Raw genomic sequence first — 16,925 nt, forward strand, 5'->3', positions numbered from 1 at the left:
GAACACAGAGAAACACAGCACACACAGAGAACACAGAGAACAGAGAGAACACAGAGAACACAGAGAACACAGAGAGAACACAGAGAACACAGAGAACACAGAGAACACAGAGAACACAGAGAACACAGAGAACACAGAGAACACAGAGAACACAGAGAACACAGAGAACACAGAGAACACAGAGAGAACACAGAGACACAGAGAGAACAAGAGGTGTGTCCTGGGTCTGATTTGTGTTGCTTCCAGGTATTACCTTTCAGGGTCAATACCACTTTATAAGGTACATTCTTGGTCTTTAATAACTTTTTGGAACAACAGAAAGTGTTCATGAAAAGCCATGTTACATTTTAAAGGACAATTATTTACACATTTAGGGTGTAACCAAAACCTATTGGTGTTTTGTGTGTTGTATAACCTTCATCAAATCAGAAATCCTGTATTGATAAGGTTTTACAACAACAGATAAAGGGCAAATGTAAAATGAGGAGGCAGCATTATAAAATGTCAGAAATTCTCCAGAGATAATGTATGTGTTGCACCTACAATGATGATACAGTCTGAAGTGAAGTAACAGTCAGTACAAATACAATAGTAAAATAGATTTGTGAGACATTTTGTAAACATATGTCTTTATAATTGACAATTAACAATAGGATTTAGAGTCTTAACGAAAATCTGTATTCAAATGTTCCTTTTTTTCAATACAAATACAGTATTGAGGTCTGTGGGCTACAAATGATGAGGAAGTATATAAGGCAAGAAGTGTCTGATGTCAGCCTGCATCGGGGCTTTAGGAGTCTCTTTAGATACTGAATAGGAGTTGCATGTATTTTGACTGATACCACTGTACGCTTCACAGCGTACAGTGGTATCAGCTCACTGGGTGATGAACCTTGAAGAAACTGAAGGACCAACCATTCACAAACACATCTGCAGCACTTTGTTAACTTCCTGTTTGTGTTCAATACAACCACACTGAATACTTTGATAGAAGAAGTAGAAAAAGAAACATGACTTTCAAACCCGGGCAGTGAGTCGCTTCAATCTGAAAGAGGTTGAATAAAATAAAAGAAGTAAAGATGAAAAAAAGAAGCTTTTTATGAGAAATGATGACGGAAATGAATCTTACTTTCTTCAGTTGTTGCAGTCTTAACCCAATCAAAATCAGCTCTCCCATTAACTCAAAAGTATTAAGTGTTGTTTGAATGTATTTATAGCAATGGGTAAACCCCAATATTATGATGGTTTATACATTTAAATGTATGTGTATTGAAATGAAAATGAAAAAAAGTAACTATTATTTATGTTCTGGTTATTAGATTAAGCCCATTGTGTTGGTCTATAATTGTGACTTAGATGAATATCAGATCACATTAAAAGACCAATTCATGTATAAAACCAGGAAACTCCAAAGCATTCACACACTTTTTCTTGCCACTGTATTTTCATGGAGCAAAACAAAGATGTATGCACAGCCCCTGCATGAGCGGCTTGAGTACTCTGTTTTGCTCAAGGTACTTAACCTGTTAATAAACCCCATGGCCCGCCCGGGGGGGCAAAACACAACAATATTCACAAAACTGTGTCTCAGGGCATTCTAACATTTAACAACCTATGAATGTGTTATACCCACTTAACGGGAAGAAACTCAGCTAACTGACAATATGAACCATTTTTACCGAAACAAAACACAAGTCTAACGCCAAGTGTCTGAATTAGCACTAAGCGAAAGAGTGCTAACGCACTTAGCACATAACTCACGGTAGCAATCTTTTATACTTGATGCAATCTGCACAAATTGGATATCACATGAAAGCTGAGATTCCACAGATTCCAATGCGACCAGAACTCACTGCAGTGAAAGCCAGCAAAGACAACACTTCACTGTACGGGTCCAAAACGGCAAATACGTCTTACCTTTGCTGTTTTCTGATAAAAAGTTGTGTTCAATTGCATTAAAACGCATATAAACGCTGCTGAAGGTTTATCCAATGTGTCTGTGTCACTTAGAAATGATTACTGATAATCCATCATAACATATATGTCAATAAACGTACTTTTCATATAGAGTGTAAGAGAGCTTCCGGTTTGGGCATGCTGGCTGCGCATCACTCTCATTCACCAATGGTAATGTTTAGATGGATTTAAGACCCCCACCCCCCCCCCCCCCCCCCCCCCCCCCCCCCCCCCCCCCCCCCCCTTTTTTTGATTATATTGGCTCTAACGGTTCAAAATAGATGTCAATCACCAAAATTGACCGATGGGTGCCAGAGATAGGTCTAAAAAGGTCAAATTTCACTTTTTTTTACATCAATCTTGATACAGGGTACTTATTATATGTTATAGTTTGGATTCCTAAAGCTTTTAGTCTACTATCCCATCATTCAAGGGTGGTTTCACTATAAGTAATGTTTTTTTTTGGACGGAAACTATAATTTACATTTTTTTACTATGTTCCATCTGGATTTACTTTAAAATAAAAACATCTATATTGATTCTGACTCTTCTACATCCAACTCACAGGTTTATCATTACTTTAATAAAAAAGATTATTAATTTAACCCTTTTAGAAGGGAAGCTATAGTCATCTGTTCTGGGAATGTCATTTTCGAGCCTGAGACCTGAAAAACAGGCTTGGGGCTTAACAGGTTAAAACCCTCCAAATGCATTCTTTTGTATTCTTCTTTCAGCATTATTAATATGATTCAACAGTATTGACATGCATTGTTCCCCTTGCTGTGTAGGACACAGGGCCGATCGGGTCAGATAAGAACTGGAAGGGCATCGGGATCTCTCTGCTGGTCATCGCGGGGGTGCTCTCTCTCATCGGGCTCTCCATCGTTCTGCTGTCTAATGGTGAGGCTCCCTGCACACCCATCACTCACAGTGCAGAGCAAAACGCTTTTTATTCCATGCAGTCAAAATTAAGCTTTGGCCATTTGCAGTAGAGCTACTTACAGTGGAGGAAATAAGTATTTGATCCCCTGCAGATTTTGTAAATTTGCCCACTTACAAATAAATAGACGGTCTATAATTGTAATGGTAGGTTTATATAAACAGTGAAAGTAAGATTATCAAAAAGAAAATCCAGAAATTTACATTATGTAAAAGATAAACATTTATTTGCATTTAACTGAGGGAAATAAGAATTTGATCCCCTTGCAACAAACAAGGATTCTGGCTCCCACAGACCGGTTACATAAGTCCTTTTCCTTTAAAAAAGTACTCCTCATATCAACTTGTTACATGTATAAAAAACACCTGTCCAAAGAATCAATCAATCAGATTTCAACCTCTCCACCATGGGCAAGACTAAAGAGCTGTCTAAAGACCTCAGGGACCAGATTGTTGACCTGCACAAGGCTGGGATCGACTACAAGACCATCAGCAAGCAGCTTGGTGAGAAGCAACTCAGTCTCACGACATTTCGTGTTATAGTCACGACATTTAATCTATTGATTCGTGTTCATCAATATTACACTTTTTTTTTTTTTTTTTGAAATTCAGTTCCTGACAGACGCCAAAAAAGCCAGAGATTATGGAATTAAACAAATAAATAAAAACAAGGATAATTGTGTGTTATTGGTGAGTAAATAACAGTGTGTTATTTAGAAAAGAAGAACAAATTAGAAGGAAAAAAATATTTTAAAAAATACAGATTTCAGTATTCTGAGCCATTTATTTTCCTCACAGACGACAAAAAAAGTCCGACATTATACGATTTAAAATAAAAACAATAATCGTGGCTTGATATTGAGTAAGAACATGTTTTTATGAACCCCACAGCTTCCGGTCTTCCAAGACTCGAACGGACAAAAAGACGTGCTACAGGCACGAAACATACTACCAATAGAAATACATTGCTTTTAAAATCGTTCTGTGTGAAACCAAAAAAAGGGGAAAATCGTGTTGGTGAACACGAATCAATAGATTAAATGTCGTGACTATAACACGAAATGCCGTGAGAATGGGTTGTGAGAAGGAGACAACCGTTGGTGCCATTATTCAGAAGAATAATGTGTGTGTTTCTAAACTATTGGGAACACACTACACCATAATGGATCAAATCCTGCAGTGCCTGAAGGCCCCCCCCTGCTCAAGAAGAACATGAAAGGCCCGTCTGAGGTTTGACAATGAACATCTGAATGACTCAGAGAAGGCTTGGGAGAAGATGATGTCGTCAGTTGAGACACAAATATTGATCTTTGGCATCAACTAGACCCGCTGTGTTTGGAGGAAGAGAGATGTTAACCCCAGAACACCATCCGTCAGGCATGGAGGTGGAAACGTTATGCTTTGGGGTGTTTCTCTGCTGACAGGAGGGGGACAGGACCACTTCCTGGCATCGAGGAGAGGATGGACGGGGCCATGTACCGTAACATTTTGGCCGATAGCCTCCTTCCCTCAGACAGGACACTGAAAATGGGTCATGGAGGGGTCTTCCAGCAGGACAATGACCCTGAACATATGGCCAAGGCAACACAGGAGTGGCTAAAGAAGAAGAACATTTAGGTGATGGAGGGGCCTAGCCAGTCCCCGGACCTTAATCCCATAGAACATCTGTGGAGGGAGCTGAATCTTCCAGAGGCCAAGCATCAGCCTCAACACCTGAAGTATTTGGAGAGGATCTTCAGAGAGGAGTGGACCAACATCCTTCCTGAGATGTGCACAGACCTGGAGACCAGCTACAAGAAGAGTCTGACCTCTGTCTGTCCAACAAGGGTTTCTCCACTAAGTACTAATACATTGTGGTGTCTAGACATTTGTGTCGGAAGAGCGGGAGTGGATCCCATCTAGCTTCATAGTGGACCAGAACCTGATAAAGGATTTTTACAAGAGCCATCCTGAACTCTCTGGGCCGTCCGTAAAGAAGGGGGTACTGTGGTGTCTAGACATTTGTGTTAAGTTAATTTATTTAGTTCAGTCCTTTTGTCTTTTGCTTTGTCTTGTGATTTCCTGTTTTATTTTGTAGTAACCTTTCACTCTCGTTTCAGAGCATTCCTGCCCTTGTGTGTTTTTCCCTCCAGTGTGATTGTCAGCCCCTCCCTTAATTGTTGCCACCTGTGTCCCCTTACCTAGTGTGTGTGTATATATAGTCTGCGTCTCCCTTTGTCCTGTGCCAGTTAGTCTTGTCTCGTCAAGCCTGCCAGTCATTCCTTGATCGTGTTAAGTATATTTTTGATAGACTCTTTTGGTTTCATTTTTGATAGTCCATGTAGATGGTTTTGTTTAGAGTTTTGATCCTCCAAGTGAGCGTTTTGTGTTTTGACCTTAATTAAAAGACCTTGTTAATCCTGACCTCTTTCTGGTGTTGTGCGTTTGGGTCCTGAGCCTTGTGACATTCTTAACACACATGTTTTGCAAGGGGATCAAATGCTTATTTCCTCCACTGTATATTAAGAAATGTTACCTCATCCATTCACTGTTCATCACTTGTCATTTTGTGTGTGCTTATATATAAAAACATTTGAAAACATCTGTGGTTTTGATATAGCTTGGGATTTGTAGAACGTTTGTAGCTGCATTTTAAGCGTCAATATAAAACTTAAAGGTTCCATGTCATGGCCATTTCTACTGATCATAATTCCACTGTTGAGGTCTACTAGAATATATTTATATTGTGCAATTTTCCAAACTCACATTGGTTTCTCATACAGCATCTCTGTAGAGTATATCTCTGTCCTAAACGGTTTGTTGGAGCTCCTGCCCCCCCTCCCTACAGTATGAGCCCACTGTGCTCTGATTGGTCAGCTCGCCCACTCTGTTCTGATGAGTCTACCACCGTTACAGCTGAACATCAGTGTTTATGTTTTAAATGGCGTTTGTTAGCAACCAGAAAATGACACCAGTAATGACAAACAGATGAGAATGCTGCGTGGGGTCTGGGAGCCGTGTTGGCGGGACGTTGCGGGGCTCGAGGAGCGGACAGTGTGAGGAGGATTACTGGTGTCATTTCCTGGTTGCTGCGTGGGGTCTGCGAGCCATGTTAGCGGGACATTGCGAAGCTCAGCCTGAGCTCTGCGGTGTTCCGCTGGCATGGCACTTGGTCTATATCAAACATCCAGGGAAACACAGCAGGAAATCCACCTTACACTGTCCGCTCCGGGGGCCTTGTGAGCTCCGCCTTTTTTAATTTTTAGGGATAATTCATTGTTTATACTATTTATTTTTCTCCTGTAGATGATGCTGGTAAACCTTTTGGTTCAGAGCTGACACTGGATGACCTGTTTCAAAGAGACTTCCAGTTACATGATCCTGATGCCAAGTGGATCAGTGGTAAGTTGTAAAAACAGCTGCTGACACTGCAAATAACTGTAGGAAGTTATAGCATGTGGTTGGTTCTGCTATTGCACACATTTTCTCAATATTTTGTTCCTGCAATATCTGCAACCTCTAAACTACGGAGCCCCCTAGGCGTCATGGAGAAGAACAAAACAATTGGTTGAAAAAAACCAAATATATATATGTTTTGCAAAACTTTTCATTTAGCTCAATGTACTTCCGGGTCAGTTCGGCAACACAGAAACCACAACAATGGAGCGGTTCATCGATTTTACTTTGAGCTTGGCCTTAAATATAAAGATATAACATCAGTGCTTGGCAAAAGGCACAGGTTTCACATAAGTGAAAGACACCTCAAGAGAACACTCAGAGCGAGGGGACATGCACGTCAATAACTCATGAACATAATGTTGTAAAAATACAGACGACATGATTTTACAATCATAGCAAAGTAGACAACGAGCTACAGAGTCGTTTTTATCAGAACAGTTCGACACGCGCCGTCATGCGAGCTAAACATCAATAATTGGTCACAATCTGCAGCTGGAGGAGAGAGGAGTGCTACAAACTGCAATGCCGAAAAGATATACTCATAGAAAAATGCATGAATGAATACAGGAATTTTCCTTAAAGATTTTACAGGAAAACACTAATGTTACAGATGTTTCCTCTCTTTTCAAAATCCATTGTCTTAAAATGTTACATTTAACATTTTTTTCATTAGATTTTTATGATCAAACACTAAAATAAATACAGAACCTAAAGTTCTACAGGGAGATTACTGTTATTTTGCAGCTTTTTTTCTAACATTTTCCAATCAAACACGTTCATTAAAATGACAGCACAAAATGTTCTGTAGGGAACAATTACTTCTGTTAGACAGCTATCATACTGAATAAATATTTACTGTGAATGTGTGCAAAAATGTATGGCATATAGCTGTCTAACAGAAGTTAAATCCATTCCTCACTTATTCTGACAATGTACTTAACCCCAAATAAAAGAACCCAATAAAAAGAGTTGTTCAATAATAGTGAAGTCACGTTGTAATAACAATAACTCATCTCTCTCAAGTTCAGATTAATATTGTCGGGTTTTTTGAGTGTTCTTTTTCTGCTTTGCCAAACGCCACTGTGTCAAGTGTCCTATTGGAGTTGTCCAATAATGGCGGACCATCTCGCACATGCGCACTGCAGATAGGGCAGGGCGGCAGATCGGATAGTGACAACCATCATGCAACGCACTAGCAAGACGGCGGTCGCAATTGCGCAGGTTTGCGTCGGTCTCGCTCATCTCAATCGAGCCTATTATCTTTGTTGTCTAAGTATTTGAGTCACATTTCTATCAGTATGAGTGGAGGTTTTGTTTTCTCCGTTATTAATATTCACAAAGCATTCATCCATCTTAGAGGTAGACTTTGTAGTAACTTTAGTTGTTGGACAGGTGTGTCAAGCAAAGCCTTCATTTTGTATCTGAGTATTAAAGAATGAAATATAAATAATCCATACCTTCAGAATCCTGCAGTCTGTCTGTTATTGCAGTTGTGCTGTTCTAATGTGTTTGTCAGTTTATGTAGTCAAATGTGAAACTGCAAAAGGCTTGTCCACTGAAGCACAGGTGTTTCCATACATAAACATACACACATTTACTGCGTTACGTACTGTATGCCTTGTCAGAAATAAACAGACATAAAGGTACCAGGAAGCTGCTTTATAAAAGCCACATCCGTCTGTAGCTTCTGAAATCGAAACACACATTTATTCAGCTCGATGCTTTCAATGATACACTCTATAGCAGGGTCAAAAGAAAACACTCATACCTGTCATTCCAGAGGAGCGTGCTTGAAAAGAGTGCTCACATTAAATAATTGCTTGGTTTCTCGAGTCAAATGAACAGAAAAAGAGAAGATGTTCCACATGTTTCAGCACTAATGCAAAACACAGCTCACAAAGGTGTGAGTGTGTGTCAGGATTATATATGTGAAGTCTCACATCTTTACAAAGACTCTGAATGGTAAATGGACTGTATTCATGTAGCACTTTATCCAGTCTTTAGGAATCCTCAAAGCGCTCTACATACTTCAGGTCATCATTCAACCAGAGCAATGTGCAGCTTTTTGCACAAGGAATCACATTTTCACTCACCGCTGGCAATGCCCTCAGGAGTGAATAGGAGTCATCTTGTCCATTAAGGATACCTCAACATATCGACTGCAGGGGGTGGGATCGAACTCACAACCTTCTGATTGTTAAATGATCCATACATTTACTGTCCTGCAGTCTGTCGCTATGACAATGCTGTGGTAATACAGGTTTTTTATCATTATCTTGTGATCAGTTTCTGTTGGCACACGTCATATTAGAAATTGCTTCATACAAATCAACTCCCCCATGGCTTTTGTCCAAATATAGAAACACAATCCTACTGCTGCATGCCCAGTAAAAAATATTAGAATGTACCACTGCTAACCGCTCAACTATCAAACCATGATCAACCTAAAGCACACCCAATCAGATGTTTTGAGTTGACACATCAGCGGTGAGTTAAAACACATCATTATTGAGTCTAACTTCTAACATGTGGTCCAGTTTCTAGCAATGGTCGGTGCTTTTCAATTATATGCAAATTATATCAAGTGGCCACGTAAATAATTCAAACTTTGAGCACCAGATGACAGCAAATCCATTTGGCTGCGGTTGCCAAGGCAACAAGTGTACTATTGTGAATAGGTGAATGCATTCACGTCTGCTTATCATGTAGAGACAGCCTTACTGTGACCTCTATTGTCAACAAATGTCGTTTTTTTCAGCAAACTGAATAATATTAACGGTAGTAGGTTTAGAAAATGCGTAGAGGACCAAAGACAAGTGTTTGCAGTTCTCTGAGCATGCCTGTGTCTCTCTTAGATGAGGAAATCATCTTCCGGAGCTGGGATGGAGACATCATGAAAGCCAACACACAGAGCAACGAGACCCAGCTGCTGCTGAAGAACACAACGTTTGTAAGTGCTGGCCCTGTGTCTCCACTCATTAAGGATAGTACACATGTCCACTCAGGAAACTTGACAGCTATAAACAAAAAGTAAAAAATATTGAAAGACATTTTATTACGTTTGTAGATGTCTGCTTTTCTAGCATCACGTGTCATTGTTACCATGGCAACGTGTTAGCCGTCAGCAGGTGTTCTGACCCGGCTGAGGTCGAGCTTTTTACTTAGATCTCGTTTCGTGAGAATGTGTTAAGATTTGTTTTTAGATAATGATTGTTTGGCATTTGTATCTCTAAAGTAGTTTCAGAAAGTAAAAAAAAACTGGATTGCTGAAAACTAAAAGAATGTATCTACTTTCCTTCCCATAGGCAACTTTTAAGGCCTCAACGTTTGCAGTTTCTCCAGATCTAAACTTTGTTCTTCTGGGATATGATGTCAAGCAGGTGAGCACCTCTCAATAATCTGCTTTCATATTCTGACACTGGTGTTTGGCTCGGGGCTGTTAATACTGGGGGTTTACAGTTCCTGAACCAACATGGAGATGTGACCCACATGCAGATCTCTTATCACTCAGTGAGTTTGAGCCAGCACTGATCCAGCACGAGGGCACCAGCTTCAGAGCTGTGAGAAAAGACATCGGCTGTGTTCTAAATACCAAACCTACATTCTATTCATTCTAATACTGACTAAGAGTTGAGTGTAAAGTTTGTTCCTAATTCAAAGTATGGGGATTTGTGTATGCCATAAATGCCCGGATGTATAAATAGGAAGGAATTTGCAAGGATGAGAGGGGAGCTTAATCGTGAACTGCCCCAAAATGCATTGCAGCCCCTCATACTGCCAGGCAGATGATTTAATAATTAACCGTTACATAATGAACAAGAGGAAACTGCTGTCAGCTCAGGAGGACAGTTGCCCTATTTTGCAATTACATTTTCTATAAAATGGGTTTTGTATAAATGTTGATTTGATATATGCAGTGCATACATTCCTAAAATAATTATGAGGATAAAAAACACAAGATCTTACATTAATAATGTAGGCATACTGTAGACAAAAATGTAACACTGACATATTGATATTAGATAGATATACAGGTATAGATAGATAAATACTTTATTGATCCCAATTTGGGAGGTGTTTGCATTGCAGCAGCATAAAAAACAAGTCAATGTAAGAGAAATAAAGACACTAGAAATAAACAGTCAGAAATATTTCTGAAATAAAATAGCATTCAAAAGTTAAAAAAAATGGTAACACTTTATATTAAGGTACACAAATTCACCATCAACTAGTTGTTAATTAACATGCATATTAGCAGTATATTGGCCCTTTATTAGTCATTATAAAACACTTATTAATGCCTTATTCTACATGACCATATTCTACAAGTAATAAGCCATTAGTTGAGAGTTTTTCCTCAATAAGCCTCTAATTAGTGCTTATTTGTTGCAAGTAAGGAAGTTGTTGTACATGAGTTGGTCTTAAAATGCGCTGCTCAATATGGGCCTAATAAGGCAGTAGTACCACAAGAATAGTAATTCTCCCATAATAACACTTAACAAATATGATCTATTCTTATGTAATAAGACATGAATAAATAAATACCTAATTTTGAGTTATTCAGACAGAATGAACACTTATAGTTGAATGTATTGTTACAAAGTGTTATTATTAAAAAAAAATCAGAATTCTGACTTTAATCACATAATTCTGGCTTTTTTTTCACATCCCCAAAACATTTTTTTCATTTTGCCCTAATCCTCTTCCATAGAAAATATACATGTGGAAATACACATTTCCAGCAACAAATATGATTCAGGATATTATTGTGCAAGAAATGGATTATTCAATATTAAATGAAATTTTCCTTAAAATAATATTGGAAAATATTAAAATGCCTAATAGAGGCAATGCTGATTGTGAGCGATGCAGTCATGTGGTTTATACGGTTATATGATGGATGTAGATATGTGACAGAGTTCTTCTGAGTTTACTAAGAGTATGCAGTCATGATGGTAATGTCATCCTTAATTGTTAGTTTAGTAGGTATACATGCAGTAAACACCGATCTGTTTGTGATATGATGTATGGTGGTAATCGATTTCCAACAAAGTCATTGAGATGTTTTTTTAGAATTAAACAGGAGCAGGGTATGCAGAAGTATCAAACAGACCTATCCAACAGAACAGTATGTTCCATTTGTTTACATGTAACAAATATGAAGCAATCCCCAGTCACTATCCCTATGACACAATGCACTTTGTTTCCAGTTGCTTATGTTTCACTTGGAATTAAGAATATATCCACTGACTGCTATACTTGATGAAAAGAAAATGAAACGGGGAATCATAACATTAAAAAGAATGCAGTTCTTTACCTGTACATTTTTTACATGTTTTTTACAATTGCTCAGTCTGGTGAAGACAGTAAGCCTGGCCCCTTTAAACCCCTCTATAAACCTAGCTGACAGGACGAATGGTTAATGTTGAGCCATGCTTATGTTTAGCATGGATCTAATACCTGGTTAGATGTACTGTATACAGTTTTAATATTAAAGAACCCTTGAATATTTACATACTAATATTGAAAAATGTGGTTCTTGTTTTTATTTGTATAAATTAATTTTGGTCTGATTAAAGGTGAAGTCATCAAATCTGCGTAAAGTTTGTTAATATTCAAACTTAACAACCCCCCCTAGATTTCCCCCCCCCCCTAGCTCCTAATGCCTTTCTATCCAAAAAGAAAATATGTATTGGAGTCAAATTGCAGACCCAACCTTTTAATTTCTGATCCCATCACACACACTGACATTATAGATCACATTATGCCTTATCATGAGAGCAGCATTACTTGTCACAGCAGATTAGCACAGCTAGGCTAACACCACATTGTGCTAATGAATTAGCAATTAAACTCAATATCATTAAATGCTTTACACACAGGGATACAACTGATGACTCATTTGACACAAAAGGCAAATCAGTCAAGTAATGGACTGTAGTATACATTGACATTTTGCTTGTCGATTCCTAAGGAAATGCATCTCGTCGCTTTCTGTACTGTTAGACGGGGGCGGGGCGGGACGGGAAGTGTAGCACAGTGGCAGGGTTGGGAAGCAACACTCGGTTCAGAGTAAGAACAAATAACAATTGTCCGGTATCGGGATTAATAGTTGTGAGGACAGGAGGCGGAGGCCGAGCCCCGCGGACCGCAACTCTCTCTCTCTATGCTCCTTATCAGCTGATCGCTGCACAGTGCAGCTCAGCATCTCTCTCTCTCTTTCTACACACAGCGGCTCCGCTGCCCGTTTAACAGCCTCATCTTTGTCAAACTTTCTTATGTTCTTTCTCTAACATGTAATTGTGGTGTTATTGTGCTGTGTGTGTGTGTTAGCCAATAGTAGTGAAGCCCTACGGGCACGTTTCAGTGACGTCATAGGGAGACGACATGTTATGGTAACGGACATGTGAGCTAGGAGTGTTCTAGCATGTGGGCTACCAATAAAGAGACCCGTAATTGTGACAGTTGAACTCACGTGTATTATTGCATAACACAACATGGTGTCAGAAGTCCTGTTGACATTACATGGAGTGTGACCGGAAAAAGTATTGTTTGGAGCCAATTGACGGTGAAAAGGAAGGAAAGTGGACATGGCAGACGATAATGCTAACGGAGATGCAGCGCGACCCACGGCGGGACCGAGTGCTACGTTTAGCATCCAGCCACCGGAGCCTTTCGACTTTTCAAGACCGCAGGAATGGGCCAAATGGATATGGCGGTTCGAGAGATTTCGCCTGGCAAGTAATCTGAACAGTAGCTCAGAAGAGAATCAAGTCAACACATTGATATACTGCATGGGAGATGAAGCAGATGATATTTTGCGTGGATTGACTCTCACAGCGGCTCAGAGAGACACTTACCAAGGTGTGCGGGATGGCTTTCAAGGATTCTTCGTTGTCAAGAAAAATGTCATATATGAGCGGTTACATTTTAATATGCGCAGACAGGGAGAAGGTGAACCAGTGGACTCGTTCGTCACAGCTCTATATGCACTAGCGGAGCATTGTAGCTACGGCGTGCTACATGATGAACTCATTCGAGACAGGCTTGTTGTCGGATTGACGGATAAGCGGCTGTCTGAACGGATGCAACTGGACTCAGACCTTACCTTGGGAAAAGCTATTACCATGGCTCGGCAGAGCGAAGAGGTGAAACGGCAACAATCTTCTCTGCGAGGTGACGATAGAACTGAGGCATGTGACGCTAAATTAGTGGACAGAGTGTTTAAGAGCAGTAGCAAATATGCTAAAAACAAAGCTCAATCGGCTAATAGCTACCAAGCCAAGCCACAATACAACAAGGGTAATGATGCAAAGTGTTATAACTGTGGTTGTTCTCCTTCACATGTAAAGACTGAGTGTCCAGCCAAGGAAATGCCATGCATGTGGGAAAATGGGACATTATATGCGCGTGTCTAAAGCAGCTAACAGCGTGAATGAGGTTAATGAAGAAGAGGAAGGCTTGTTCTTAGGCAGCATTGAGGCAGAGAATGATCCGTGGATGGCAGACATTGACATTAACAACAAAAGCGTGCAGTTCAAAATTGACACTGATGTTACAGTCATTCCTCACTCCGTGTTTAAGGAGGTCTATAAGCACAAAGATCCACCAGCTCTTCAAAAGCCAAGGAAGCCGCTTTGGGGTCCAGGGAAAAATCCTTTAGACGTAGTGGGCTTTGCTGGCATGCTGCTGAAGAAAGGAGAGAGATAACTTATGGAGGATGTGTATGTCATTCGACGTTTGCAAACAGCATTGCTCGGGAGGCCTGCCAGTGTAGCGCTGAAGCTAGTGGCACGACTAGACAACGTCACTATGGACACGCTAAAGACTAACCCAACCGTTTGCTCTGAAGACGCCTAGAAGGATTCCACTGCCACTGATGGACAAAGTCAAAGAGGAACTGTCCCGCATGGAAGACCTGGGACTGATCAGCAGAGTTGAGGAGCCTACAGATTGGTGCGCTGGCATGGTGGTGGCGCCTAAAAAGACAGGGGCTGTTCGCATATGTGTGGATCTAACTAAACTGAACGAGTCTGTGTGTCGAGAAAAGTACATTCTACCTTCAGTGGAAGAAACATTGGGAAAGCTGGCTGGAGCCAAAATATTCAGCAAGTTGGATGCAAACATGGGGTTTTGGCAAATACCTCTAACAAAAGGCTCAGCCAAGTACACAACGTTCATCACACCCTTTGGCCGATACCACTTCAATCGGCGACCTTTCGGCATAAACTCAGCCCCTGTGCATTTCCAAAACAGGATGACAACTGAGGTAAATGAGGGACTAGAGGGGGTCGTCTGGCACATGGACGATGTACTGGTGTGGGGCCAAACACAGGAGGAGCACGACGCTCGTCTGTATGCTGTGCTGGAGAAGATCCAAAAGGCAGGAATCACCTTGAATGTGGAAAAGTGCGACATATCCAAACAGGAGGTGACATACCTGGGCCATGGGATCACTGCTAGTGGCATTAGACCAGACCCGAGCAAGACAGAGGCGGTAAGGAAAATGGAAGAGCCGAAAAATGTGAGCGAGCTGAGGAGCTTTCTAGGCATGGTCAACCAGCTGGGGAAGTTCATACCGCAGCTAACAGAGCGAGACAAGCCACTTCGAGACCTGCTCTCCAAAGAGAACTGCTGGCTGTGGGGCATCGATCAGGCCAGAACCTTCCAAGATCTGAAAGACTCTCTGATATCTCCACCAGTGCTAGCCATGTATGACACAAACAGAGAAACCAAGGTCTCAGCAGATGCATCATCATACGGCTTGGGGAGTGTGCTTCTGCAGAAATGGGAAGAGGATTGGAGACCAGTAGCCTATATGTCACGTTCTCTCACACAGAGCAGAGCAGAGATACGCGCATTACATTACATTGCATTTAGCTGACGCTTTTATCCAAAGCGACTTACAATAAGTGCGTTCGACCAACAAAATACAAACTTGAAGAAAACAGAATCATATAAGTACATCAGGTTTCATAGAGCAAAAACATTTCAAGTGCTACTCAACTGGCTTTAGGTAAGCCAGTCCTTTATTATTATATAAGTGCTTTGTTAATAGTTCTATTGCTCGAAGTGGAGTCGAAAGAGACAAGTTTTCAGTCTGCGCCGGAAGGTGTGTAAGCTTTCTGCTGTCCTGATTTCAATGGGGAGCTCATTCCATCATTTTGGAGCCAGGATAGCAAACCCACGTGTTTTTGCTGATGGGAACTTGGGTCCCCTTCGCAGCGAGGGTGCAGCGAGCCGTTTGGTTGATGCAGAGCGGAGTGCACGTGCTGGGGTGTACGGTTTAACCATGTCCTGGATGTAGGAAGGGCCAGATCCATTCGCAGCATGGTACGCAAGTACCATTGTCTTGAAGTGGATTCTAGCAGTTACCGGAAGCCAGTGGAGGGAGCGGAGGAGCGGAGTGGTGTGGGAGAATTTAGGAAGGTTGAAGACCAGACGAGCCGCTGCATTCTGGATGAGCTGCAGAGGTCGGATGGCACATGCAGGTAGACCAGCCAGGAGGGAGTTGCAGTAGTCTAGGCGTGAGATGACGAGAGCCTGGACCAGAACCTGCCTCGCTTTCTGGGTCAGCTGGGGACGTATCTTCCTGATGTTGTAAAGCGTGTATCTGCAGCAGCGGGTTGTAGCAGCTATGTTTGCAGTGAAGGACAGGTTGTTATCTAGGATCACACCCAGATTCCTTGCAGTCTGAGTCGGGGAAACAATAGAGGTGCCGATGTTGATTGTTAGGTCAAGAGTGGGACAATCTTTTTCCGGAAGGAAAAGCAGTTCAGTCTTGTCAAGGTTGAGCTTGAAGTGATGAGCAGACATCCACTGAGAGATGTCAGCTAGACAAGCAGAGATGCGTGCGACGACCTGGGTCTCTGAGCGGGGAAAGGACAGAATTAATTGGGTGTCGTCAGCGTAGCAGTGGTATGAAAAACCATGCGGGCTAATGACAGATCCGAGCGAGTTTGTGTACAAGGAGAAGAGGCGGGGACCAAGAACAGAGCCCTGAGGGACCCCTGTAGCACAGGTAGAAAAGGAAGCTTTAGGCTTAACCTGGGCTTGTGAAAGGTTTCGCAACTTTCTCATCGGCAGACACTTTGAGCTGGAAACGGATCATAAACTTTGTTACCACTGCTACGCTGATGACACCCAATTAATTCTGTCCTTTCCCCGCTCAGAGACCCAGGTCGTCGCACGCATCTCTGCTTGTCTAGCTGACATCTCTCAGTGGATGTCTGCTCATCACCTCAAACTCAACCTTGACAAGACTGAGCTGCTCTTCCTTCCGGGAAAAGATTGTCCCACTCTTGACCTAACAATCAACATCGGCACCTCAGTTGTTTCCCCGACTCAGACTGCAAGGAATCTGGGTGTGACCCTAGATAACAACCTGTCCTTCACTGCAAACATCGCTGCTACAACCCGTTGCTGCAGATACACGCTTTACAACATCAGGAAGATACGTCCCCAGCTGACACAGAAAGCGACTCAGGTTCTGGTCCAGGCTCTCGTCATCTCACGCCTAGACTACTGCAACTCCCTCCTGGCTGGTCTACCTGCATGTGCCATCCGACCTCTGCAGCTCATCCAGAATGCAG

General features: G+C 41.5%; 1 protein-coding gene across 1 annotated transcript in view; it reads left to right on the plus strand.

Annotated features, from left to right (window-relative positions):
- Window positions 1-2,744: 2,744 nt before the first annotated feature.
- Window positions 2,745-16,925, plus strand: part of LOC117547581 (inactive dipeptidyl peptidase 10-like) — a gene marked incomplete at its 5' end in the record, with an annotated part of 75,242 nt that continues 61,061 nt past the window's right edge. The window contains 4 exon segments of the mRNA XM_034218400.1: window positions 2,745-2,856; window positions 6,181-6,276; window positions 9,189-9,283; window positions 9,639-9,713. Of these exon segments, the coding sequence (XP_034074291.1) occupies window positions 2,745-2,856; window positions 6,181-6,276; window positions 9,189-9,283; window positions 9,639-9,713 (378 nt within the window).

The sequence above is a fragment of the Gymnodraco acuticeps genome, unplaced genomic scaffold, assembly GCF_902827175.1.
Source record: "Gymnodraco acuticeps unplaced genomic scaffold, fGymAcu1.1, whole genome shotgun sequence".
Lineage (NCBI taxonomy): Eukaryota > Metazoa > Chordata > Actinopteri > Perciformes > Bathydraconidae > Gymnodraco > Gymnodraco acuticeps.